General features: G+C 44.7%; 1 protein-coding gene across 1 annotated transcript in view; it reads left to right on the top strand.

The window, feature by feature from the left end:
* ALS2CL (ALS2 C-terminal like) overlaps window positions 1-26,699 on the top strand; it is a 101,365-nt gene that overhangs the window by 50,210 nt on the left and 24,456 nt on the right. The window contains exons 6-16 of the mRNA XM_068235178.1: window positions 592-751; window positions 847-975; window positions 3,702-3,821; window positions 6,224-6,300; window positions 11,176-11,242; window positions 13,560-13,756; window positions 15,082-15,147; window positions 19,274-19,372; window positions 20,538-20,684; window positions 21,535-21,646; window positions 26,387-26,464. Of these exons, the coding sequence (XP_068091279.1) occupies window positions 592-751; window positions 847-975; window positions 3,702-3,821; window positions 6,224-6,300; window positions 11,176-11,242; window positions 13,560-13,756; window positions 15,082-15,147; window positions 19,274-19,372; window positions 20,538-20,684; window positions 21,535-21,646; window positions 26,387-26,464 (1,252 nt within the window). The remainder of the gene's footprint in view (window positions 1-591; window positions 752-846; window positions 976-3,701; window positions 3,822-6,223; window positions 6,301-11,175; window positions 11,243-13,559; window positions 13,757-15,081; window positions 15,148-19,273; window positions 19,373-20,537; window positions 20,685-21,534; window positions 21,647-26,386; window positions 26,465-26,699) is intronic.

The raw sequence follows: 26,699 nt of genomic DNA, 5'->3' as shown, positions 1-26,699 counted from the left end.
CCTTTCCCTCTCCCCTCCCCTCTGCGGCCTGCTTGGTCAGCCTCAGTAGCGCGTAACAAGTCCCGCCCTTCTATAACTCTGATAGGTTAGAGCTGGGAGGAGGGAGGTGTCCGAGTCAGCGAGTGACACAACCAGTGTGTGACAGGTTGCTCATAGGCCACTGTAAGTACCCATTTGCTGCCCTTTAATCCCTTAAGTGCCGGATCTGACTGTCCGTAGCCACCTGCCGGTATGTGCAGGTACTCCAGGTACTCTGTGAAGCAGGGAGGCTGCAGACTGGGTCTGGCTGCTGGTTTGTGCAGAGTGCAGCACAGCTGGCATTAGGAATGCCGAGGTCGAGTGGCTGTTTGGCAAGTTAACTGTCAGCGCTAGCCCACTTCCACCCCATGCTTTCCTGGTGCCCTAGGCCATGGCCTTGGTGGCGTTGCCTGAAACCCAGCCATGCCTCTTCTCTTCCATCTCCCTCTCTTCCTTCACTTCCTGCTCCATTTCCCACTTCTTATCTCCCCTTCTACCCTCTCCTCTCCATCTTCCTCTCCACTTACCGTACATCACTTAGTAACGCTGCCTCTTCCCCATGGCTGTTTATAGTCACTGGAAGGGAAATCAAAAGTCCATCATGCAGCTGCTTCGGGAGACATCAGAAACCCCACTCAATACCCTGCTCCAGAGGGTCTTCACTGAGCCATTCCGGGAACACATCCGCCAATATTCCTTCTCTGTATCCAAACTGAACGGGATGTTCTTAAAGGTAGACACTGAATTCGTCATAGTAATGTTGTTATTTTTTTCTCATCTGAGATGGAGCGTTCCTTTGACCTCAGTGTGTGTTTGCTGCTTTTCCAGGATGCCGGCATTGTGCCTCTCAGCAACACCCTGGAGATGTTTGTAAAGCTGCAGTCCCATATCAGTCAGTGTCTGGACGAGGCCTGTCAGACGAGGACGCTCTGGACCACGACCTCCAAAAGACTGACGGTATTTCGCATTTTGGTTTTGTACATGTATGTTACGCATACATCACCCCTCCCCCAAACTGTCTTATATACTTTACTCACATGTGTTTCATTTTACCCCAATTATGAAATAAATTATTGAAAACTCAGAAAAAAATTGCTTAGGTCCAGTGATGAGCAAAAATGCTGATTCTTTTCACACTCACTTTCACGAACAAATAATGTAAAAAATCAACTGAAAATGCCATTGAAAATCATTTTGTAATATGTTTTTTGATTTTTCACTTTTTTTTCCCCATTTTCTCACTAAAATAAACAATATTTGTGCGTTTCGCTGTGAATGTTACATATTTTTCACGTTTTCTGCAAATTTTTGCATTGGAAAGAAAAATGAGTTGCCTTTGACCAAATTGCGTAAATACAATGTATTTTCGCAAATACTTTCTCGAAATCGAAAAAAAGCATTTTCAATGTGAAAGTGACTTTGGCCAATGTTCGCAAGCAATATTGCTTGGGTCTACAAAGAAAAAAATTGACAATATGTGCTACACATTCAATCTCCTGAAAAAATCGTATGGAAATTTCCACCACTCCCGATCAACTTTATTAAAAAAAAAAAGAAACCTGCGAGAATTGAAAAAAGTTAAATACCTGGCTGCAAGTTTTAGCCGCAGAGGATGCCATCCGCGTCCTCTGTTTCATTCTGCCGTGGTCTCCTGCTTATTTTCCTATTGAGGCCGGGACCCGACCCGATCCCTCGGTTCGTGTGCATGTGCCTCATCAAATATCGCCAGGTCCTGCCGCGCCTGCGCAGTTCTCATAGCCTTAAGTGCGGCTGCGCAGCGCTGAGTCCTCCGCCAGCCTCGTCATGGCTCCCGGCAGTCTCAAGTGATCTACGTCCATGAGACTTCCGGGAGACATGATGGGGCAGGCGGAGGACTCAGAGCTGTGCAGCTGCACTCGCCACGTCCTTTAAGCCACGCCTAACTGCAGGCTCATAACCAGGAGAGTTTAGACTGACTGTAGCTAGGAGTTGTGGCAATGGGTATTTTTCCCTTTTATTCTTACACTTTTTTTAACCTCCCTGGCGGTAAGCCTGAGGCTGAGCTCGGGCTATGCTGCGCAGGAGGATTTCTCAGGCCCTGCTGGGCCGATTTGCATAATTTTTTTTTTGGTACACGCAGCTAGCACTTTATTTATTTATTTTTTTTTTTAAAGGAACGGCTTGCGTTTTTTTTTTTTTTTTAACAATATTCATTTGTAGATTATTTTGTTAGTGTTTGCCCATTGTGAAATCTTCCCTCAACCCGATATACATTCTGAAATTCATCACAGGTGTTGACCTCTTCAGTCCTGTCAGGTGCAGCCCTGCAGAATGTTTATTTATTGAGAATTCTAAAGCCAGTGAAAATATACCTGGTCTCCCAGAATGCTCTGGGAGGAGAATTCCACATAGCTAAACAGCCTAAGCTGTGACACCACTAGGCAGACGGGGCTACAAGCCAATACTACGTGTATATTATTCTACTACAGTGCCTCTTTAAACTTTTTCGTGCATAATTCATTGATTGTTGCAGTAGTAGTAGTTCAAAATTTACTGCATTCTTTAAAGAACTCTAGGATATTTAACCCCTAACCGTGTACACAAACACTAATGAATATTCTAGGACAGTGATCTGCAAACTTGGCTGTCCAGCTGTTAAAGTGTACCAGAGTTCAAAAATAAAAATATTTTATACATACCTGGGGCTTCCTCCAGCCCCATCCGCCTGCATCGCTCCCACGCCGCCGTCCTCTGATGTCTGCAGCTTCGGGAACCGGGTCCCCGCACTTCCGTCAGTCGGAGCCGGTCTGACGTAAGTGAAGTGCGCTGTTTGCATATCTCTCCAGCAGCCCCTGGAGTGATACGTAGAGGGCGCACTTCTCCTGCGTAGACTGGCCGCGATGACGGAAGTGACTGGACCAGGTACCGAAGCCGGGGACATCGGAGGACAGCGGCGTGGGAGCGATGCAGGCGGATGGGGCTGGAGGAAGCCCCAGGTATGTATAAAATCTTTTTATTTTTTCAGCTCTGAGTCCCTTTAAGTCCCACAATGCATTGGCCTCAATTCACTAAGATCATGCTGGAGATAATAAGGCAAGAGAAAACTTACCTCACACAGTGAGAGAGTTATCTTACCTCCTCTGTAGTTAATTTACCTCCTCTGTAGTTAATTTAGCTCCTCTGTAGTTAATTTACCCCCTCTGTAGTTAATTTACCCCCTCTGTAGTTAAGTTACCTCCTCTGTAGTTAATTTACCCCATCTGTAGTTAATTTACCCCCTCTGTAGTTAAGTTACCTCCTCTGTAGTTAAGTTACCTCCTCTGTAGTTATTTTTACACGCAGTTAATGAACAGCCTGTCTTTAACTCTGGAGTTATTTTAAGGATTGGAGAGTTAACTTAAAGACAGAAGAGTTAACTTTAGGTTTGCCTGAGGTAAAATGTTTCCTGAATACTACATGCCTTATCACCATGGTAACAACTCTAGAAGAGTTATTAAAGACAGGAGATAAGCTTAGTGAATTGAGGCCATTGTCTTTATGAATCATGACTCTGGCTGTCAGGCACCTGCAATGCATTGTGGGACTTGAAGTTCCTTAACAGCTGGAGAGCCAAGTTTGCAGATCGCTGTACTAGGAGACCACAATGTAGGAATATTCCCTTTACACACCAGGCATGAGATAAGAGATTGGCTGTTGTGTTGCAGGCGGCTCTGTGCACCCCCGGGCGACGCCTACAGGAAGACAGCAAGAACGTCCCCGTGACTGTGACCTCTGGCCGATATGACAGGCTGCTTCTATTCAACGACTATCTTGTCTTCCTGCAGGTATGTGTGTTTAACCTAGGAATTCGGCACAGCTCATCAGCCTAGGCTAAGCATCATTGGGAGGGAGGGGTTACATACCAATAAACAGCAATATATAGCAGAAAGTGTGTCTGATGGTGAAACCAGGAAAATGACCATAAAAGTGCATATCCTGAATAATTTACTGCATTCAACTGTTTGTCAACTGTAGGTGCCTCTTTAACCACTTAACGACCGCCAGGTAGGTCGCAAGTGGTTTCCCATGTTCGAGCGGCCGTTCCATGTCAGTTCACGGAGGGTGTCTCCGTGAACAGTCTGCGAGCCGCCGATCGCGGCTCGCAGGCTAAATGTAAACACGCGGGGAAGAAATCCGCGCTGTTTACATCATACGGCGCTGCTACGCAGCAGCGCCGTAAAGGAGAACCTCTGATTGGCCGGGGATCGCCGGCATATGATAAGCTGAAGCCTATCCTAGGAGGCGCAGGACGGATATCCGTCCTGCGCAGCCCATACCGAGAGGGAGGGAAGGGCAGAGAGGGCGGAAATCTCTGCAGAGGGGGGCTTTGAGGAGCCCCCCCCCGCAGCATGCAGATAGCCGGCGGCGATCAGACCCCCCCCCCCCAGCAGGACATCCCCCTAGTGGGGGAAAAAGGGGGGAAGTCTGGTCGCCCTGGCTGAAACCTGATCTGTGCTGTGGGCTGGAGAGCCCACGCAGCACAGATCAGTCAAGAGAAGCCCTGGTCCTTAAGTGGTTAAGGGCTGGTGCAGTAAAACCCAATCTACAGACTTATTGCATTCACACCAGGGGCGTAACTAGAAATCTCTAGGGCTCCCCCTGCAAAACTTTGGATGCCCCCCTGTGTTCCTACCCCAAAACAGACATCGGTGAAGCACTGCAGGCATTTTCTCTATCAATTACATTCGCTTCTGTGATAAAACGTGCATGTTTTCACACATACAGACACACATGGTGTACAGAAAACGCATACAGAAAACCGACAGATGAGTGTGCTCCCAGCCTCAGCTTATTACACTCACTCTGTCCATCTCTGATGGAGCAGAACTGGCTCTGCAGCCTCCTCCGGCATCACCACAGTACACAGCACTTAGGGAGGGGTAGAGAGGTTGTGTGTTGGCGTTGTGACCACTGCACACTGAATAGGGACTGTCTACAAATCTTTGTCTACAAAACATTGTATGATTCATTATCAGTGGCTGGGCAGATGTAGTTATTAGAACAATTGTGCAGAGAGCAGAACGTTTTTTCCTCGCCATGCCGTCAGTTGTCAGTCTCTCAGGACAGGGAAAATAAATTTCTCCCCCCATGGAGCTCGTTATGGATTCTGCCCCCCCCCCTGCGGCTAGATCCCTTGCAGGGTCTATTGTTATGCCCCTGATTCATACCACTGTTATAGAGCATGTACCTTGGACAAGTGTTCAGCTTCTGCAGGACAGAACCCGGAAGAAATCTAGAATTAACCTTGCTGTAATCCCAGCAATGTTTAGAATTGAACCAAATGTTTTTTTTTTTTTTCTTTTCTTCATTTGACAGACTTTGGGATTTACTTAAAGGGGCACTATGGCAAAAACATTGTAAGATTTAAAATATGTGCAAACAGACAAATAAGAAGTACGTTTTTTCCAGAGTAAAATGTGCCATAAATTACTTTTCTCCTATGTTGCTGTCACTTACAGTAGGTAGTAGAAATCTGACAGAAGTGACAGGTTTTGAACTAGTCCATCTTTTCATAGGGGATTCTCAGCAAGGCTTTTATTCTTTATAAAGATATTCCTGATAAAGGATTTAAACAATGATGCTGGCCACCTTCCCTGCTCCTACACAGTTTTTTGGCAGTTGGACAGGCAACTGCCATTCACTAAGTGCTTTTGAAAATAAATAAATCCCTGAGAATCCCCCCGTGAAGAGATGGACTAGCCCAAATCCTGTTGCTTCTGTCAGATTTCTACCACCTACTGTAAGTAAAGTGACAGCAACATAGGAGAAAAGTAATTTATGGCTCATTTTACTCTGGAAAAAAAATGTACTTCTTATTTGTTTATGTTTGCACATATTTTAAATTTTACAATTTTTCGCCATAGTGCCCCTATGAAAGTGACTGTTGAAATAACCTGAGGGGTAAAGGGACTTTCCGGTGTAAGTGAGGCAGGAGAGGAGGAAGCTAGAGGAATAATAGTGTATTCAGATGTGCAGGAATACTGCCAACCTATTCATGAAGATTACTGCAGAATTTTCACAGTCACACAAATGCTGGAAGGACAATACAGTAAATACCTCCTACATAGTCTGCAGTTACAAGCAAGATATCACTGTGCTCAGCATTCCTGGCCTTGGGCACAATGACACAAGGTCACAACTTTCTGCTGATTATTTACTAAAATGCTTCCTTGTCTGCCCTGCTCAGGGGAACGACACCCACATGTGCGACCTGAAAACCGTCTGGCTGGATTCAACAGTCACTCAAAAGTCCGAGACAAACAAGTAAGACAAGATACTACTCTATAAATGTCTCTCGGGAAAGATAAATGGCATAATGTCAGTTTAGGGGTGTTTTTTTTTTTTTTGTATTATTATTATTATTTTACATTTATATAGCACTGACACATTCTGCAGCACATATCCCTACCGTAGTCATAGTTCAGTGTCCTACCATAGTATCATTATGTCTTTACATAGCGCTGACATCTTCTGCAGCACTTTACAGAGTACATAGTCATGTCACTGACTGTCCTCAGAGGAGCTCACACTCTAATCCTACCATAGTCATAGTCTAATGTCCTACCATAGTATCATTATGTCTTTACATAGCGCTGACATCTTCTGCAGCACTTTACGGAGTACATAGTCATGTCACTGACTGTCCTCAGGAGCTTACAATCTAATCCTACTAAAGTCATAGTCTAATGTCCTACCATATTATCATTATGTCTTTACATAGCGCTGACATCTTCTGCAGCACTTTACAGAGTACATAGTCATGTCACTGACTGTCCTCAGAGGAGCTCACAATCTAATCCTACCAAAGTCATAGTCTAATGTCCTACCATATTATTATTATGTATTTATATAGTGCTGACATCTTCTGCAGCACTTTACAGAGTACATAGTCATGTCACTGACTGTCCTCAGAGGAGATCACACTCTAATCCTACCATAGTCATAGTCTAATGTCTCTGCCATATTATTGTTATGTATTTATATAGCACTGACCAGAGCCGGGACAAGGTCCTACAGCACCCAAGGCTGAGACACCAAAGTGCGCCCCTCCATCCCTCCCACCCCAGCCATCACTCTGATTGCTATTAGAGTAAGGGGCACCCCAGGGCCCCCAACCTCCCCAACACCTCAATCTCTAGTTATCTGGCTTTCAGTCACTGTCATGTATCCTCTTTTCTTATTTCTTTCTGCTTCAAACACAATAAGAAATGATAGCTGAGTGAGTTGTGCGCCCCCTCCTACACTTCGCCCTGAGGCTGGAGCCTCTCCAGCCTCTGCCTCGTCCCGGCCCTGGCACTGACATCTCCTGCAGCACTTTACAGAGTACATAGTCAAACATGTCACTGACTGACTGAGAAAATGCCAATCTAATCCTTTCACAGTTTAATTTCTCTATTATAGTATTAAGCCATTTTTGGGTGGTAAAGACTATTTAACTTGTCTGTATGTTTTTTTCGAATGTGGGAGAAAACTGGAGTGTCTGGAGGAAATGCAAACAAGCTCCATGCAGAAGGTGTCCTGTCTCAGATTTGAACCAGGGGAATTTAGTGATGTTCATGTCTAGTAGAATTCCCAGAGAAGCATGTGATCAGATTGGTCAGGTACTAGATATGTAAGTCTCTGATTTGCTAGTCATGATCATGTGCTAAAGCGGGATGTGATCACAGAAAATAAGAGCTTTGCAAATCTATCAGCTGATCAAACTAATAATCACATGCTTCTCCATGAGTCCTCCTGAGCATGACCATCATTACAGGGAATACACCTCTTTTTTATTGTGGTCATTGACACCTCACACAATTCATTTTTTTTTTTGGGGGGGGGGGGGGGGGTACCACCATAGATATGTGTGAACTAATTTAAAACTTGGTCAAAAAAATAAAAAAAAATCTAAAGGACTTCATTGATGTTTATCAATTAAAGCTGGAGAGCTGATTTTCGATCCCCCCAAAATATTTTCCATTTCTTAAACAATTTTGTTGCAATGTGTATGCAGCTGGGACCTTAGTCAGCCCAAATCAGCAGCAACTGCATCAGATCGATCACATTTCAAGCTGCGTACAGACTGCAGCAAATGTGCTCTCATCGGTTGCCGTCTCTTCTCCAGAGCTTCATCAGTCCTCGGGGCCAGCAGCCCAAGGGGGCACCTCAACATCAAAGAGGAGTTGCTACATAGGAAAGAGGAGGCTGAAAACGGGGAGCAACACATGGAAAAAGGGAAAGCGATGCCCAAGGAAGCTGTTCATGAAAGAGGGCTGCACATGGAATGGGAGGGGCTATAGTACATGGATATTACACAAGGGAGAGGGGGCTGCACATGGAATGAGAGGGGCTATAATACATGGATGCTTCACATGGAAGAGTAGACTGCACTGGAATGGGAGGGGTGCTGCTGCACAAGAAATGGGAGGGACTGCTGTACATGAATGTCAGACATGGAAGAGACTGCATATGGAATGTGAGGGGAGTTGATGTACATGGATGTTATGTTACACATGGAAGAGGGAGCTGCACATGGAATGGGAGGGGCTGCTGTATATGGATGATACACATGGAATAGAGGACTGCACATGTAATGGGAGGGGCTGCTGTACAGGGCTGCTGTACAGGGAGGATACACATGGAAGAGGGGGCTGCACATGTAATGGGAGGGGTGCTGCTGTACATAGATAATGCACGTGGAATAGGGGGCTGCACATGGAATGGGAGGGGCTGCTGTACATGGAAGAGGGGGCTGCTCATGGAATGGGAGGGGCTGCTGTACATGGAAGAGGGGGCTGCACATGGAATGGGAGGGGCTGCTGTACATGGATGATACACATGGAATAGGGGGCTGCACATGGAATGGGAGGGGCTGCTGTACATGGAAGAGGGGGCTGCACATGGAATGAGAGGTGGCTGCTGTACATGGATGATACACATGGAAGAGGGGGCTGCACATGGAATGGGAGGGGCTGCTGTACATGGATGATACACATGGAAGAGGGGGCTGCACATGGAATGGGAGGGGCTGCTGTACATGGATGATACACATGGAAGAGGGGGCTGCACATGGAATGGGAGTGGCTGCTGTACATGGAAGAGGGGGCTGCACATGGAATGGGAGTGGCTGCTGTACATGGAAGAGGGGGATGCACATGGAATGGGAGGGGCTGCTGTACATGGATGATACACATGGAAGAGGGGGCTGCACATGGAATGGGAGGGGCTGCTGTACATGGATGATACACATGGAAGAGGGGGCTGCACATGGAATGGGAGGGGCTCTACTGCACAAGAAAGGGGAGACACAGCATACTTGGCCTAGGGGTACAAAAAGTATGAAATAAAAAAGGACAAAAAGTATAAGTCCGGCCTTGTCAGTCCTTGGCCATTAGTATCTCTGGTGCCTTGGCTGGGCCAGGCCACCACACAGAAAAATAGCCCTCGCTTTAATCCAGCTTAGCCAGCAACTACAATGCCAGGAATTTTACTGGAATGTTTCACTAACTAGAGAAAAAGGGAAAGTCCATTTTAATTAGGTTTTGAACTCTCATTGTATCCAGGCATCAAAGCAATTGCATTGGTTGTTATGGCGCCGGTCGCAACACTTTCCTAAATGCAGGAAAGAGCAACCGAGTCCTTCAGGAAAAGATTGCAAAACACTTTGGGAATCCATCTATTTATAACCTATTTACAGACATTTGTTCTTTTAAAAACTACTAATCTGTTACTGGCTGCCCCACTTTATCAAAACCTGTGCGAGGAGAATTGGAACTCCACTGATGCAGCAGGTGCAGAGGCGGAGCAGTTGGTCAAGCGACCAATCAGAAACCTCGGTCTGGATATCTGCAAACAAATCGGAATTATTAGCATCTCATAGACCAGTGAGGAGCGAAAATGCCGATATTCTTTTCGCATTTTCGCGAGCATTTTGACTTGTGAACGCCTGCCAGTACGAACCTCCAACCCACCTCAATGTCGGGAACTCCCTGTACTGAGCCCATGCAGCGGAGGACACGGGGGGACACAAAGGGGCATAGAGGAGGAAACAAGGAGGACACATGGTAGACAGAGGAGCACATAGGGAGACCCAAGAGGTACAAGGGGACATAATCCACAAGATGCCCCTTCACCATGGATGCACCAGGTTTAGTATATATTTTTTCCCCTGGTTTTTGTCCTCTAAGGCCTCTTTCCCACCAAGACGTTGCGTTTTAGGGGACGTTAAGGTCGCATAACGTGCCCCTAACGCAACGCATGGTGGTGTTGAAGTTGGATGTCAGATTGAGCTGCGTTATGCGGCTCTCAAAGCAGCCGCTCCAGGTTAGTGATAGGAAGTCCGGATCTTTTCTAGGATTCGGATCATTTGAATCGAATCATTGAAAAGATCCGGATCTTTGAACCAAATCATTTGAATCATTTTACTAGGAAAGCAGACTGGGGGTGAAATGACTAGCAGGACAGGACTTTCCCTGCACTGTACATTCTGTATGTTCCTGTTTCTTCCAGACAGACATCCACTGTGAACCGAATCTTTCATTGTGATCATCCGGATGATTCGACTCACAAAAAAGATCCGGATCAAATGAACCATTTGTTCAGGTTCCACAACACTACAGTCCCACCACTAGTCACCACAGTGCAGTGAATATTAATTAGCCATGTGGCTAGTTACTGAGCATGTGCAAGCAGTCTAACGCAGCTAAAGCCCAGTATAACGCACAGCATGCTGCACTTTCATTCAACTTGTAGCGTTACAATGTAACGCAACGTGGGCACTGTAAACAGCCCATTGATTTTGCATTACTGTGAGTTAGGCTGCGTTACTGGCTGGTCTAACGTGGGACTTTAACGTCTCACTGTGAAACCAGCCTAAACCTAGCTGTGTCTTATGGTCACGAGCGTTTTTTAGTCCGAAAAATACGGTAATTTGCTCTTTACTCATGAATGAAAATTTGCCAAAATTCACTTTGCAAAAATACAATGAATTTTCACAAATATATTTTCGACAATAGCATTTTCGATGCGAAAAAATGACTCTGGCGAAAATCTGCAAGCATTATTGTCATGGACCCCCTCCACTCCTCATTCTCCATGAAACACTGAAACATCAGTTGTGTACAGAGTACCTAAATGGTTTATCTCGTTATATTTCAGTCACGTCTGGCGCCTTGTAACTCCGGAGGATGAATTTACGCTTTCTACAAAACAGCCGCAGCACAAGGTCAGTGTTCCTCCGCCATACTTCTCCCCCTGCACATTAAAGAGAACCTGAAAACGGCCCTTACACTTTTAGCCATAGACCCTGGAGAAGCATGCAGATCAGCTGTTTTTGACTGAAGTCTGCCTGGATTCGCTGTGTGCTTGTTTCAGGTGTGCAATTCAGACACTACTGCAGCCGAAGAGATCAGAAGGACTGCTAGGCAACTAGTATGGCTTAACCCTTTAGCAGCCAATTTATTTAACCCTTTAGCAGCCAATTTATTTAGAGGGATGCAAGCGCTCCAGGCCAATTTACTTCAGCACATTCTTCTTTGTTACACTTCCTTGCTTCTTATTAGTACAGCTAGAATGTGTATTTATGGCCTCTTGTCACTAGGGGGCAGTGTAAGACAATAACAGAGGACTTCTGCTTTCAGTTTCTACAGAATATTTTCTGCTGGTAGAGAGAGATCAAAGCATTTCAAGAATTAACAGCACAGTGAGTTCTGCTGACTGAGGTCAAACGCAATGCACTTATATCAAATGAGACAACTTTATTTAAGCTGCTAATGGGTTAACAGAATATAAATATGGCAGCCATCATATGCTTCTCACTTCAGGTGTCCTTTAAATATCTTAGATATATATACAGTATATAATGGATTATTTATGAGAGAAGAATTTATTGAGCCCGTTTTACTGTTCCATATATAAAATCTATGACAGCTGATAATGGGGTTGTTTCATTTAGGGCTGGTTCAGACGGACGCTTGCGGAGCGTTTACCGCAAGCGTTCGGAACGTCGCGGTAAACGCTCCCATTCAAGTGAATGGGAGCGTTTACGCTGAGTTTTTGCGCGCTTTTACACGAACGCGGCGTTCGGGTCCCGATTTTCGTTAGCGTTCGAGCTGCCCCTGGAAGCGACATGTAGCTTGCAGGGGGCGGCCAACCGCGACGGCTAATGTTCCCCTAGGGGAAGAAAAAACGCGACCGCATCGGAACACGACGCGAAGGCTACTGAAAGCCTGACCGCGCATCTGCCGCAATTCCCCCAAACGCGACACCACGAAGACATCCGTCTGAACCAGCCCTAAACATACTTAAAGGGAAGGTTCAGGGAAACCTTTAAAAAAATAAAAATCCATATCCACTTACCTGGGGTTTCCTCCAGCCCGCGTGGGACGCAGAAGAGCCCGTCCTTGGAGCGCAGAAGAGCCCGACCTGGCAGCCGGCCTGGCCAGGTCGGGTCGGCCACCGAAGACGACTGGAAGCCTCTGGAGCGGCGGCGAGGGCACCTTCTGCCTGCCACGGGCTGGAGGAAGCCCCAGGTAAGTGGATATGGATTTTTATTTTTTTAAAGGTTTCCCTGAACCTTCCCTTTAAAGGATACCTGAAGTGACATGTGACATGATGAGATAGACATGTGAATGTACAGTGCCTAGCGCTCAAATAACTATGCTGTGTTCCTTTTTTTCTTTCTCTGCCTGAAAGAGTTAAATATCAGGTATGTACCGTAAGTGGCTGACTCTTTCTTTTATCTCTTTCCTGCTCTCAGAAGTCATTTTCTGCTAGGAAAGTGTTTTATAGTCTGAATTTGTTATCAGTGAGGGTGACACTGTAGTCACTTCCTGTCAGGACTGAGTCAGCCACTTACATACCTGATATTTAACTCTTTCAGGCAGAGAAAGAAAAAAAGGAACACAACGTAGTTATTTGTGTGCTAGGCACTGTATATACACATGTCTATCTCATCATGTCACATGTCACTTCAGGTATCCTTTAAGTATCTAACTTTACTTATGATATCATAGATTTATCTCTCCTTGAGGTCAATTCAGAAAATGTATTTCATTAATTATCTCACCTTAATTATTAGCTCACAACGTATCTCTCCTTATCTGTTCTAACTCATCAATTATCTCTCCTTATCAGTGTGTCTCATTCATTATCTCTTCTTATCTGTTTATCTCAAATTACTCTCCTTATGCTGGGTACACACGTTACGTTTTTTTCGTTCGATGGATGCGTTCGGTTGATAATTTCCGTCATGTACGATATTACTCTTGATCGTTTTACTGCTCGATTTCTCATAGAAGTGAATGGAAATTGATAAGAAAAGATAAGAGAATTGAGCGGGAAATAGAGTGGAAAAACGAATCGAAAATCGATCGAATGGCAGAATCGACCGAAAAAACGTAACGCGTGTACCTAACATTGTAGTTGAAGTAAAAAATAAATCAGATAATTTAAGAGAAGAAACTTTGTGAAATATGGTTAAACCTAAAATCCTCTCCAGAGGTCAGGATGAATTTAGATCTGATGGATTTTGTCCCGTTTAGGCCTTGTGGTTGTGGAAGTTGAATCAGCTCATCCGTCAGAGCCTGGAGGGGAAGCGGGATTTCCCTCTTTGGGGGAAAACTGGCGACGCCAGCGACCCCCCGGCGTGCCGCCTGGTCACCTACACCTACAAGAACGATGGCAGGTTCAAGAACGCCGTGTATGAAGGCGACATGTCCTGGGGAAAGCCAGACGGAAAGTAAGTGAAGGGCAGAGATGGGACATGGGAGGGTCTTAAAGAGGAACTCCAGTGAAAATAATGTAATAAAAAAGTGCTTCATTTTTACAATAATTATGCATAAATGATTCAGTCAGTGTTTGCTCATTGTAAAATATTTTAAATCCCTGATTTATATTCTGACATTTATCACATGGTGACATTTTTACTGCTGGAAGGTGATGTAGCTGCGGCTTGCTGTTTTGGCAGTTGGAAACAGCTGTAAACAGCTATTTCCCACAATGCAACAAGGTTCAAAGACAGGAAACTGCCAGGAGTACCTTGGTACTCACAGCTTCTTGTGGGAGGGGTTTCACCACAATATCGGTCATACAGCGCCCTCTGATGGTCTGTTTGTGAAGAGGAATAGATTTCTCATGTAAAAGGGGGTATCAGCTACTGATTGGGATAAACTTCAATTCTTGGTCGGAGTTTGTCTTTAAGGTGCATACACATGCCGGATTTTTGCAAACGACCGGTCGTTTGGACGTCAAGGGCTTGATTCACTAACCGGCGCTAAGTGTTAGCTTCGGTGTGAAAAGCCACTTAGTGCCCCACAAGTAGCTCTGCGCGCACTAACGGCTGCGCAAAGTTACTTCGCGCACAGCCCCGCTCAGTGTGCGCATCACGGTGCGCGGGTAATAGTGCGCGGTGCGACGATAACGTAGCACCTACTGCCCTGTAAACGTCGCACCCGGGTGCCTCCGAAACGGGGCATCAATGTGCTCCTATGGGGGCACCCGATGCGACGTTTTCATCGCACCGGGTGCGATGTTTACAGGGCCACGTGTGCACCACTATCTTCACACCGCGCACTATTACCTGCGCAGCGTGCACACTCAGCGGGGCTGTATCTAATGTGTGGGCGCAAACCACCTAACGCCCAGGTTTGCGCCCATAAACTGCTTAGTGCCGGTTAGTGAATCAAGCCCCAAATCGGGGTGTGTACAGTCGGTCGTTCACCTGACAAGACTGGATTTAAACGATCCACCGAGGGGATCGTGCAAATCTAGTCTTGTCAGGCGAACGACCTGCGTCTGCACTGCATCAGTATGCTCAGGCCTTTAGGAAGAGACAGAGTGAAAACACACTATGGGCTCGATTCACTAAAGGGTGTTAAGGGTTAGCATGGCAGTGAAAAGCCACTTTGCATGTGCAAACTACTTAGCACCCAAGTTTGCACGTGCAAAGCCTTTACACGTGATAACTGAGTAATCACGCTTTAGTGACTCGAGCCCCATATATACTAAATGTAATGAATTTCAGGTTTGCCCTGAATGAATAATCTCTTCCCTTTCTTTGTACAGAGGGACACTGAAGTGGCCGGACGGGCGAAATCACGTTGGGGATTTCAAATACGGTCAAGAAGATGGGTAAGGGCTCTAAATGGGAGTTATATGTAATAATCAGTGGTCTGAACTCTTTATACTCTTGTTAAAGGACATCCGAGGTGAAAATAAACTGATGAGAAAAACAATTGTATCCATCTTCCTTCTCCTAAAAATGACTTTTTTTAGATATCCCACCATTTTATTTTATATTTAAAATCTAGATTATATTAAGTTATTACAGTTTCAATGTCTCTGCTGTATGCCAGAGCTCACTTCTATGAATTATTGACCCTTTTTATCTCTTGCCTGCTCCAGGAAGCCATTTACTGACAGGAAAGTATTTTATGACTGTAATTACTTATCAGTGAGGGTTACGCTATAGTCTGACCCAGTCCAACCCGGGTAGAAACTGTGACTTGCATACCTGATGTTTAACTCTTTCAGGCAGAGAAAGAAAAAAGGAACACAGCCTAGTTATTTGCAGGGACAGATCTGGGGGGGGGGCGAGCGGGTATCTTGCCCCAGGCGCAGTTTGTTGAATTCTTAAAAAGGCGGCAAAATGAATGGCAGTTTAGGGGCCAAAACCTGACCTTTAGGCGCCAAAGCCTAACCTTGCCCCAGGCGCAACTTGGTCTTGCTCCGTCCCTGGATATTTGTGTGCTTGGCACTGTACATACACATGTCTATCTCATCATGTCACATGTCACCTCGGGTATCCTTTAAAGTAAACTACAGGTGAAAATATACTAATGAGATAAACAATTATATCCGCTTACTCTTAAAAATGACTTTTCTAGATATATCATGGTTTTATTTTATATTTAAACGTTTACAAAGCAGGTTGAATGTTTTACTGTCTCTAAGCAATGGCAGCCTATTAAGTGTCCCAGAGTTAGAAAAAGGTCAATACTTTATGTATTTTATTTCTATCTGCCCTTATAAGTTGTATTCTGCCAGGAAAACTTTTATGGCTATAATCTGCTTATCAGTGATGTTTACTATATTCCTGTCAAGGTACTGACAAGACAGAAGCTGTCACTTCCGTGCCTAGAAATTAACTCTTTCAGGCAGCAAAATAAAACAAGTAAAACAACCTGGTTATTAATATGTTTTGCACTGTACAGGTACATACACGTTTATCTCATTATGTCACATGTCACCTCCGGTACACTTTAAAATAGAATATCACTTATAGTGAAATGTTTAGAAAAAGGATGATACTACTTGGCTTAGATCAATAGAGCGAGATTTCTGTATAATAAATATATTCTTCAGACTCCGATAGGATAAGGATGGGAGTCTGTAGCCGTTTCCCTTCTTCTCTTTTCTCTGACTCCCTGGTTGGGGGCTCGATGTGTGTAAGCTTGTTATTCTACAGTAAGACCCTGTGGAATATACGGTGACATATTTTAAAGTTGACGGGATCTCCGAGGAAGTTGGCCCTTGGCCACGAAACTTGTCAGGACACATCCAGTGAGCGGTTACCAGCTGGCATCTCCTCTGAGGATTATTCATGAGCATTCCTCAGTATTTTGTGCGGGTCCAGAATTACTTTTACCCTCCTCTATTCTCTAATACCATCGCTCATATCTCTATGTACATTCCTCTGTGAATTTGTTTATTATTGGAGTGTGATTTTAGGGATTTATTATTAAACGATTTTTTTACTTAAAGCGGAACTGTAGATTGCTAATAAACACAGTGTTTCACTTACCTGGGGCTTCCCCAAGCCCCCAGTAGCCGTCCTGTCCCACGCCACTCCTCAACGAGCCTCCGTTCGCCCGCCGCCAGCTAGTTTCGGTTTCGCCGCCGTGCCACTGCGTCTGCGCGGCTCTGGCCACGCGTATCCTTTCTCCGCGTTCCCCACTATTGCAGAGGGGAACGTGAAGAAAGGATATGCTTGGCCACAGCCGCGCTGGCATCGACTTACAAGTCGAGGTACAGGACCGAGCAGCGGCGGGGGAACGGAGACTCGTTGAGGAGCGGCGCGGGACAGGATAGCTGCTGGGGGCTTGGGGAAGCCCCAGGTAAGTGAAACACTGTGTTTATTAGCAATCTACAGTTCCGCTTTAAGCAAATTTTTACCCTTGACTTGTTATGGCGAGTGATGTTTCAAAAAACACCAAGGCTCTGTTCAGACTATGTGCGTTCCTAGCCGTTTTTCCAGAATGCATACGGGCAGACTTTGCACATAGAAACAGCTACTAATGTTTTCTAATGGCCTCGTTCACATGTATGCGTATGAGACGCATACAATTCTCATCCGCATTGCTGCACGCAGTTCTGTGCATCACGCATAGAAACGGACACAATGAAAGTCTATGGACGCGTATCAAAAACGCGTACTATTGCGTTTTAACGTATGTTTCCCTCTGCGTTTCCCATTGTTTCCTGTGTGACACACTTCCTTTCAACATGAAAAAACGCAATAGAAAACGCAAGAAAAACGCATGCGTCTTGCGTTTTCTTTGTTTTCTATGCGTTCTGCAAACGCTGACAATATGAATAGGGCCTTAGTAGCTGCAGCCTAATATTACCTCCAGTTTTGTCCTAACATCTCCTTTAGTATGAATTAACTACCTAAAGACCGCGTCACGCCTATGGGCATGATCGCGAAAGCAGCCCCAGGACCGCCTAACGCCAATTGGCGTCAAGTCCTGTGGCTGGCTTTTGCTCCGGTCCGCCTTCAGTCTCCCAGCGGCGGTCGCCGCTCGGAGACTGTTAAACCGCGAAACCGCTGTCTATAAACCATTGTACAGAGCGGCAATCGGCAGCAGCGCTGTACTGGGGACAGCAGTGTGACACGGCTGTCCCCCTGGGACACAGGAGAGCGATCGGCTCTCATAGGCAGAAGCCGGATCGCCGTCATTGGCTGGCTGGGGGAAGGGATGGAGTTACGGAAAAAATAAATAAATAAATAAATAAATAGGGAAATTTATTAAAAAATAAATAACAAAAATATTTATAAAAAAAATAAACACTGGGGGAGCGATCAGACCCCATCAACAGAGAGCTCTGTTGGTGGGGAGAAAGGGGGGGGGGGAATCACTTGTGTGCTGACATGTGCGGCCCTGCAGCGAGCCCTTAAAGCTGCAGTGGCCAATTTACAGAAAAATTGCCTGGTCTTTAGGGGGGTTTAACACTGCGGTCCTGAAGTGGTTAAAGAAGGGGAAAGGGGTCCAGAAAAATAAAAGCGCTGTTTTGTGTCAGGAAGTGGAGTAGTGAACTTTGCTTTATTATACTGAGTACTTCACTAATCATCAGCAGAACAAGCTAGAAAGAGCTACAACACAAGGACTAGAGGAGATCCTAATATGCAGTACAGTATAGATAATGTAACAGTGACATCTGTTGGCTGGAGGCAGGGAAGAACTCTGTTCTGAACAGTGTATACCGTGTTTCCCTGAAAATAAGACACTGTCTTATATTAATTTTTCATTCAAAAAATTGTGCTAGGGCTTAGTTTCAGGGAGGTGTTATATTTTTGGGGAGTAGCCAGATCCCCCCAAGTATATAGCCATATCCCCTAGTATATAGCCAGTGTAAGTAGCAGATAGACCCCCAAATCCCACCACCCCCATCCCCCCGCTGCTGCTTCTGCTGCCGCTGATTTACCTCTCTTGGCCCCCTCCTCCAGACAGACGGATCCCCCTGCTGCTAACGCTGTGCCTAATTCAGCTCTTAGGTCAGCGGTGAAAGCAGCTAAGTAACAGCACCGCCCTATACAGGAAGTCAACAGAGATCACTTCCTTTATACGGGCTCTATTACTGTTCAAGTTTACCTGCCTTCCCTGAACTAAGAGCGGAATTATGCATAGCGTTAGCCGCAGCCCGCAGGGGGTTCCGACTTTCTGGAGGAGCGGGGCAGAAGCAGGGGAGGTAAATCGGCCACAGCAGTGGCGGCACAAGGGGGGGAGGGATGGGGTAATGGAGAGCGCTGGTATTACCCCAACTGTCGTCGCTCTATGTGCAGCTAGATCTTATCTTCGGGGGATGGCTAGGCTAGGGATGGATAGGTCTTATTTTCGAGGGAGGTCTTATTTTAGGGGAAAGACAGTAGTATGAGTTGGGAGGAGGAGGAGCCCCAAATTCCGCTATGCATCCTTAGGCCGCCCTCCTGTGGTTTGTTAGGGGAAAGCAGCTGTAATCATTACAATTTGTGTTCCAGGTTTGGAATATGTCTCATCCCGGACGTAGCACAGGACAGATACAACTGCTACAAGTGTCACTGGAGGAACGGAGCCATGCAGGGATATGGAATCTGTGAGTAAGTAATGATGATGATGCCTCTTGGGGGGGAAGTATGGGGAGGGAGGGCAGGGGTGCATAATTATAAATGTCTGGTAGATTAGATTTCTTTCACCCCACAGGCTATTTTACACTTACTGCGACAGTTTTCCCATCAGTGATTCTCCTATTCATTTGGCTATAACTTTCTCACTGCTTATCACACCTAAATGATCTATATGTTTTTGTGGGTTGTACTTGTTTTCAGTAATTTCTTTATTTTCTATGCATTTTATAGGGAATAACAAGGAAAAAAAACACTATTTTTCAATCCCATACCCTATAGTTTTAAAATAAACAATGCTACTGAAAAGAATACCCACAGGTGTTTTTTGCACCCTATATCAATAATTACAAGCCCTTATTTTCTAAAATAACAGTAATATATCCTCATTACATACATATTAAAAAAGTTCAGCTCCTTCATGTATTTTTTTTAAACTGCCAGTTGTGGCTGGGCAATGTACTGTAGGTAGAGACAGTTTGGGGTAAAAGGTCCATAAGATGCCCGACTTACGAACGACCCGCCAATACGAACCGCATGGAGTCTGTGTTTCCATGGGAACAAGTCACAAAAAAAATTCAAATTGGACTTGTAGTTTTTGAGATAATCAATTTTAAAAGATTCAAAGACAAAATGGTTTTTAAACTTGTATAAGCAGGGACAGAGGGCAGAGGTGACACAGAGGGGACACTGGAGGCACAGGGGGGCACAGAGGAGGTACAGGGGGCAGAGGTGACACAGAGGGGGACACTGGAGGCACAGGGGGGCACAGAGGAGGTACAGGGGACAGAGATGGCACAGTGTTCTGACTTAAGAACAGATTCAGGTTAAGAACGAACCTACAGTCCCTATCTTGTTCGTTAACCGGGGACTACCTGTACTGGGAAACTATCAGTCTGAAGCTCAACACACACCATACAATCTTGGTTGTACAGATTTACCAAATCTATGTAGTATAAGGGCCAACAGATTGAAAATACCTTGAATGATTGATTGGATAAGCTCTTATGCTACATGAAAGTGGTAAAATTTAACAACCCAGATTGTATGGTGTGTGTTGAACCTAAGCGGGGTGTAAAGTTTGGGGTACTGTTATTACGCGGGTGACATGTTACAATGATTGCCTCTGTGTGTGTTTCAGGTACGCGGACGAGTCTGTGTATAAAGGTTACTTCAAGGACAACATGAGACACGGATTTGGGATACTGGAGAATAACTGGTTTAAATACGCCGGGAACTGGGAGAAGGACAAGCGGTCGGGGTACGGAGTCTGGGAGAGCAGTGATAGGTGAGTATTGTCTTCTTTGTGACACTAGTGAGGAGATCGAACTTCAATAGTAGTAGCAATTTCGCAGCAAAATTCGCAATTAAGATTGTGCATTTTTGGCATGCATTTTTAATGTGCTATTGAGCTGCCTGGGGAGTTAAAAACAATGATCGGTTCCCATCTGTTCACCATTGCTTACCCACCATCTTCTGCACCCCCCTTCCCTATTTGTCCCTCTCCCCCACCCCTTAGATTATAAGCCTATTTGTCAGGGCCCTCCTTGCTGTGTGCTCTTCTCCGCCACCATATGGACTCAGTGACTCGTCTGCATTATTTATCCCCACATTGTTACATCTCTATATTGTGTCCCATTGTTGAATGCTATATGAAGGCAAAATTCTGTTGTAACATCTCCCCTATCTATTGTATAGCGCTGCGTAATATTAGCATATATTAGTAAAAAGTTAAACAATAAAATTGAAAATAAATAGTAATGTAAGTATATTACCGGTCAGGGCCTCATTTGAAGACATTTTAAACACGCAAAAGTAAATGAATACCAACACTTTGTGTGTCTATATATAAGCAGGTTTGGCTGGTAGCAAGCTTGTGATTGGTTGGTGTGAGCCCTCCTAATTCATGGGCTGAATATGACACACCCCCAGCCAGGTACCTCCCCTATTTCATGCACTGAATATGACACACCCCCAACCAGGTACCTCCCCTATTTCATGCACTGAATATGACACACCCCCAGCCAGGCACCTCCCCTATTTCATGCGCTGAATTTGACACACCCTCCAGCCAGGTACCCACAGCACTGCTTCTCCCGTACACTGTGTGATTGGCTGCTGTTGTCTTTTCTCACCAGAGGGGAGCGCTATATCGGAATGTGGCTGGATAACCAGAGGCACGGGGCCGGAATTGTCCTCTTCCATACTGGCTCCTGTTATCAGGGAGTCTTCAGCACTAATAAACTGGTGGTAGGTAAACAGATTAAAGGCTTAGCTGGTGGCAGTGATGTCCTGCAGCTTGTTTGGGGCGCTTGGCTCAGCCTCAGATCCCACCAGGGGTCTGTCTCTGTATATAATTTCTTTGCCGCCTTAAGTTTGTCTGGCTTCATTCACCATGTCCATTGTTGACATAACAATAGTGTGTGACTGTGGTAACGACATTAAAGTGTGGAATATGTCAGAGCTATATAAATGTATAATAATAATAGTGTGTGACTGTGGTGGGGACATTAGAGTGTAAGCTCCTCTGGTGCAGAGACCGATGGGAATGGATCGGTGATCTCTGTACAGCGCTGTGGAATATGTCAGAGCTATATAAATGTATAATAATAATAGTGTGTGACTGTGGTGGGGACATTAGAGTGTAAGCTCCTGTGGTGCAGAGACTGATGGGAATGGATCAGTGATCTCTGTACAGCACTGTGGAATATGTCAGAGCTATATAAATCTATATATATAAAATCGGATGTATGTATGTATGTATGTGTGTGTGTGTGTATGTGCCGCGATCACGCGAAAACGGCTTGACCGATTTGAACGAAACTTGGTATGCAGATACCTTACTACCTGCGATGATATGTTCTGGGGATCTCGCAGCCCCCCTGCACACCTGGGCGGAGCTACAAACAGCAAATCAGATTTCACCCATTCATGTCAATGGAAAAAATGTAAAAGGCTGCCATTCTCACAGTAATCGAGCCACAGTCCCCACACTTTGCACAGTTGGTCACTTGGTGACCGAGGTTACAAATCCAGGAAAAGTGGGCGGAGCATAAAACAGCCAATCAAATTTCAGCCGTTCATTTTAAATGGGAAAATGTAAACTGCAGCCATTCTTAGACTGTTAATCGCAGGGTTCTCAAACTTGCCACAGTTGGTCACTGGGTGAATGAGATTAAGATTCAAGAAAGTGGGTGGAGCCTACAACAGCCAATCAAAATTCACCTATTGATTTTCAAGGGGAATATTTAAACTGCTGCTATTCTTACACTTTTAATGGCAGAGGCTTCAAACTTGCTACAGTCGGTCATTGGGTGACTGGGGTCAAAGTTCACTAAAGGGGCGGGGCCACATACAGCCAATCAGATTTCCTTAGTGGATAAACTGCTTCCATTCACACATTTTTGATGCCTAGAACCTGACAGCTCACAAACTTGGTCATTGAGTGACTGTGTGTCAAGGTTACAAAAAGTGGGCGGAGCCGAAACAACTTTTACTGGGAAAATCTAAACGGCAGCCATTCTTACACCGTTAATGGCAGGGTTCTCAAACTTTGCACAGTTGGTCATTGGGTCACAGATTAAGATTTTGGAAGGTGGGTGGAGCCTACAACAGCCAATAAAAATTCCCTTTTTGATTTTCAAAGGGAATATTTCATCTGCTACCATTCTCTTATACTGGTAAAAGCAGATGCCTCAAACCTGGTACAGTTGGTCACTGGGTGACTAGGGTCCAAATTCAGGAAGGGGGCGGAGCCACAAACAGCCAGATTTGTTTATTTTTCAATGGGAATATACAAAGTATTGATACCAAGGATCCCAAAGCTGATAAACTTGATAATTGAGTGACTGTATGTCAAGGTTAGAAAAAGTGGGCGGTGCCAACAACTTCATTTTTTACATTGCAGGGTTCCCAAACTTTACACAATTGGCCACTGGGTGACTGGGATGAATATTCAGAAATGTGGGTAGAGCCTACAACAGCCAATCAAAATGTACCTATTAATTTTCAAGGGGAATATTCACATTGCTACCATTCTTACACTGTTAGTGGCAGAGGCCTCAAACCTGATACAGTCAGTCATTGGGTGACTGGGATCCAAATTCACTAAAGGGGTGGAGCCACAAACAGCCAATCAGATTTGTTAGATTGATTTCAGCCATTCTGTTATCGCCAGGGTTCTCAAACATGACACAGTTGGCCACTGGGTGACTGTGACTAATATTCAGAAAAGTGGGTGGAGCCTACAGCAGCCAATCAAAATTCACCTTTTGAATTTCAAGGGGAATATTTACTTTGCTGCCATTCATGCACTCTTAATGGCAGAGGCCTAACATCTGCTACAGTCAGTCACTGGGAGACTGAAATTTAAATTCTGAAGGGAGCGGGCCAAAAACAGCCAATCAGATTTGTTTAATTTCAATGGTAAAATGCAACTTATTGATGCCAAAGACCCCAAAGCTCATAAACTTGGTCATTAAGTGACTGTATGTCAAAATTAGAAATAGTGGGCAGAGCCAAAACAACTAACTTTTTACATGGGGAAATGTAAACTGCAGCTTTTCTTACACTGTTAATTGCAGGGTTCTCAAACTTCACACAGTTGGTCACTGGGTGACTAGGATTAATATTCGGAAAAGTAGGTGGAGCCTACAAGAGCCAATCAAAATTCACCTATTGATTTTCAAGGGGAATATTGAAACTGCAGCCATTCTCACACTGTTAATAGCAGAGGCCTCAAACCTGCTACAGTCGGTCGTTAAGTGTTTGGGGTTCAAATGCAGTAAAGGGGCGGAGCCAAAAACAGCCAGATTTCTTTGCTGGATAAACTGCTTCCATTAGCACAATTTTGATGCCAGGAACCCAAAAGCTCACAAACTTGGTCATTGAGTAGTGACTGTGTGTCAAGGTTACAAAAAGTGGGTGGAGTTAAAAACAGATTTTTTTGGGAAATTGTAAACTGCAGCCCTTCTTCACTGTTAATGGCAGGGTTCTCAAACTTAGCATAGCTGGTTACTGGGTGACTGGGATTAATATTCAGAAAAGTGGGTGGAGCCTAAAATGCCAATCAAAAATCACATGTCGCTTTTCAAGGAGAATATTAAAATTGCTGCCATTCTTGCACTGTTAATGGCACAAGCCTCAAACCTGGTACAGTTGGTCATTGGGTCACTGAGGTTCAAATTCAGAAAAGGGGACAGAGCCACAAACAGTTAATCAGATTTGTTTCATTTCATGGGAAAATACAAATTATTGATGCCAAGGACCCCAAAACTCACAAACTTGGGCATTGAGTAGTGAATTTGTGTCAAGGTTACAAAAAGTGGGCGGAGCCAAAAACACATTTCACTGGGAAAGTGTAAACTGCAGCCCTTCTTACACTATTTATTTCAGGGTTCCCAATCTTTGCCCAGATGGTCACTGAGTGACTGAGATATTCAGGGAAGTGGGTGGAGCCTATAATAGCCAATCAAAATTCACCTGTTGATTTTCAAGTGGAATATTTAAATTGCTGCCATTTTTACACTGTTAATAGCAGATGCCTCAAACCTGCTACAGTTGGTCATTGGGTGACTGGGGTTCAAATGCTGGAGAGGGGTGGAGCCACAAGCAGCCTATCAATGTTTAATTTCTATGGGAATATACAAATGATTGATGCCAAGAACTCCAAAGCTCACAAACTTGGTCATTGAATGTTTGTGTGTTAGGGTTAGAAAGTGGGCGGAGCCAACACCAGTCAAATACATACCCGGGCAACGCCGGGTCATCAGTGGGTGGAGACAAATACAAATTTCACTGGGAAAATGTACACTGCAGCCATTCTGTTAATGGCAGGGTTTTTAAACTTTGCACAGTTGGTCACTGGGTGACTGGGATTAATAATTAGAAAAGTGGGTGGAGCCTACAAAAGTAATTCAAACTTCACCTGTTGCTTTTCAAGGGGAATATTTAATTGCTACCATTCTTGAACTGTTAATGGCACAAGCCTCAAACCTGCTACAGTTGGTTATTGGGTGACTGGGGTTCAAATTCAGAAAAGGGAGTGGAGCCACACACACTCAATCAGATTTGTTTCATTTCAATGCAGATTATTGATACCAAAGACCGCAAAGCTCACAAACTTGGTCAGTGAGTAATTGTGTGTTAGGGTTAGAAAAAATAGGCGGAGCCAACACCAGCCAAATACATACCCGGGCAACGCCGGGCAATTAGCTAGTGTATAATAATAATAGTGTGTGACTGTGGTGGGGACATTAGAGTGTAAGCTCCTCTGGTGCAGAGACCGATGGGAATGGATCAGTGATCTCTGTACAGCACTGTGGAATATGTCAGAGCTATATAAATGTATAATAATAATAGTGTGTGACTGTGGTGAGGACATTAGAGTGTAAGCTCCTCTGGTGCAGAGACTGATGGGAATGGATCAGTGATCTCTGTACAGCGCTGTGGAATATGTCAGAGCTATATAAATGTATAATAATAATAGTGTGTGACTGTGGTGAGGACATTAGAGTGTAAGCTCCTCTGGTGCAGAGACCGATGGGAATGGATCAGTGATCTCTGTACAGCACTGTGGAATATGTCAGAGCTATATAAATGTATAATAATAATAGTGTGTGACTGTGGTTGGGACATTAGAGTGTAAGCTCCTCTGGTGCAGAGACTGATGGGAATGGATCAGTGATCTCTGTACAGCGCTGTGGAATATGTCAGAGATATATAAATGTATAATAATAATAGTGTGTGACTGTGGTGAGGACATTAGAGTGTAAGCTCCTCTGGTGCAGAGACTGATGGGAATGGATCAGTGATCTCTGTACAGCGCTGTGGAATATGTCAGAGCTATATAAATGTATAATAATAATAGTGTGTGACTGTGGTGAGGACATTAGAGTGTAAGCTCCTCTGGTGCAGAGACTGATGGGAATGTGTCTTTCTGTAGAGTGCTGTGGAATATATAAGAAATATACATGTCTTTCTTCCCTGCAGGGCTCTGGTATGCTGATCACTGAGGACGGCACCATATATGAAGGGGGGTTCACAGAGGAATGTTCACTCTCTGGAAAAGTAAGTTTGTTGTTCCGTCTTATTTTCATGGAAACATGGTACTAAGGAGCTAGGAGAGACATGTTTACAGTAATAATAATGATTTATTTAAATGATATTAATAATACAGTTATTATCACTACTGTTTTTACTAGCATAATTATTCTTTCTTTTTTGCTTCCAAAGAACAAACTTAAAATACGCATGTGAAACGCCCCATAGGAAAGTAATGTTGCGTTTTCCATACAGTATGCAG

The sequence above is a fragment of the Hyperolius riggenbachi genome, chromosome 5, assembly GCF_040937935.1.
Source record: "Hyperolius riggenbachi isolate aHypRig1 chromosome 5, aHypRig1.pri, whole genome shotgun sequence".
Classification (NCBI taxonomy): domain Eukaryota; kingdom Metazoa; phylum Chordata; class Amphibia; order Anura; family Hyperoliidae; genus Hyperolius; species Hyperolius riggenbachi.
The sequence above is the reverse complement of the archived record's forward strand: the minus strand, read 5'-3'. Positions and strand labels throughout refer to the sequence as shown.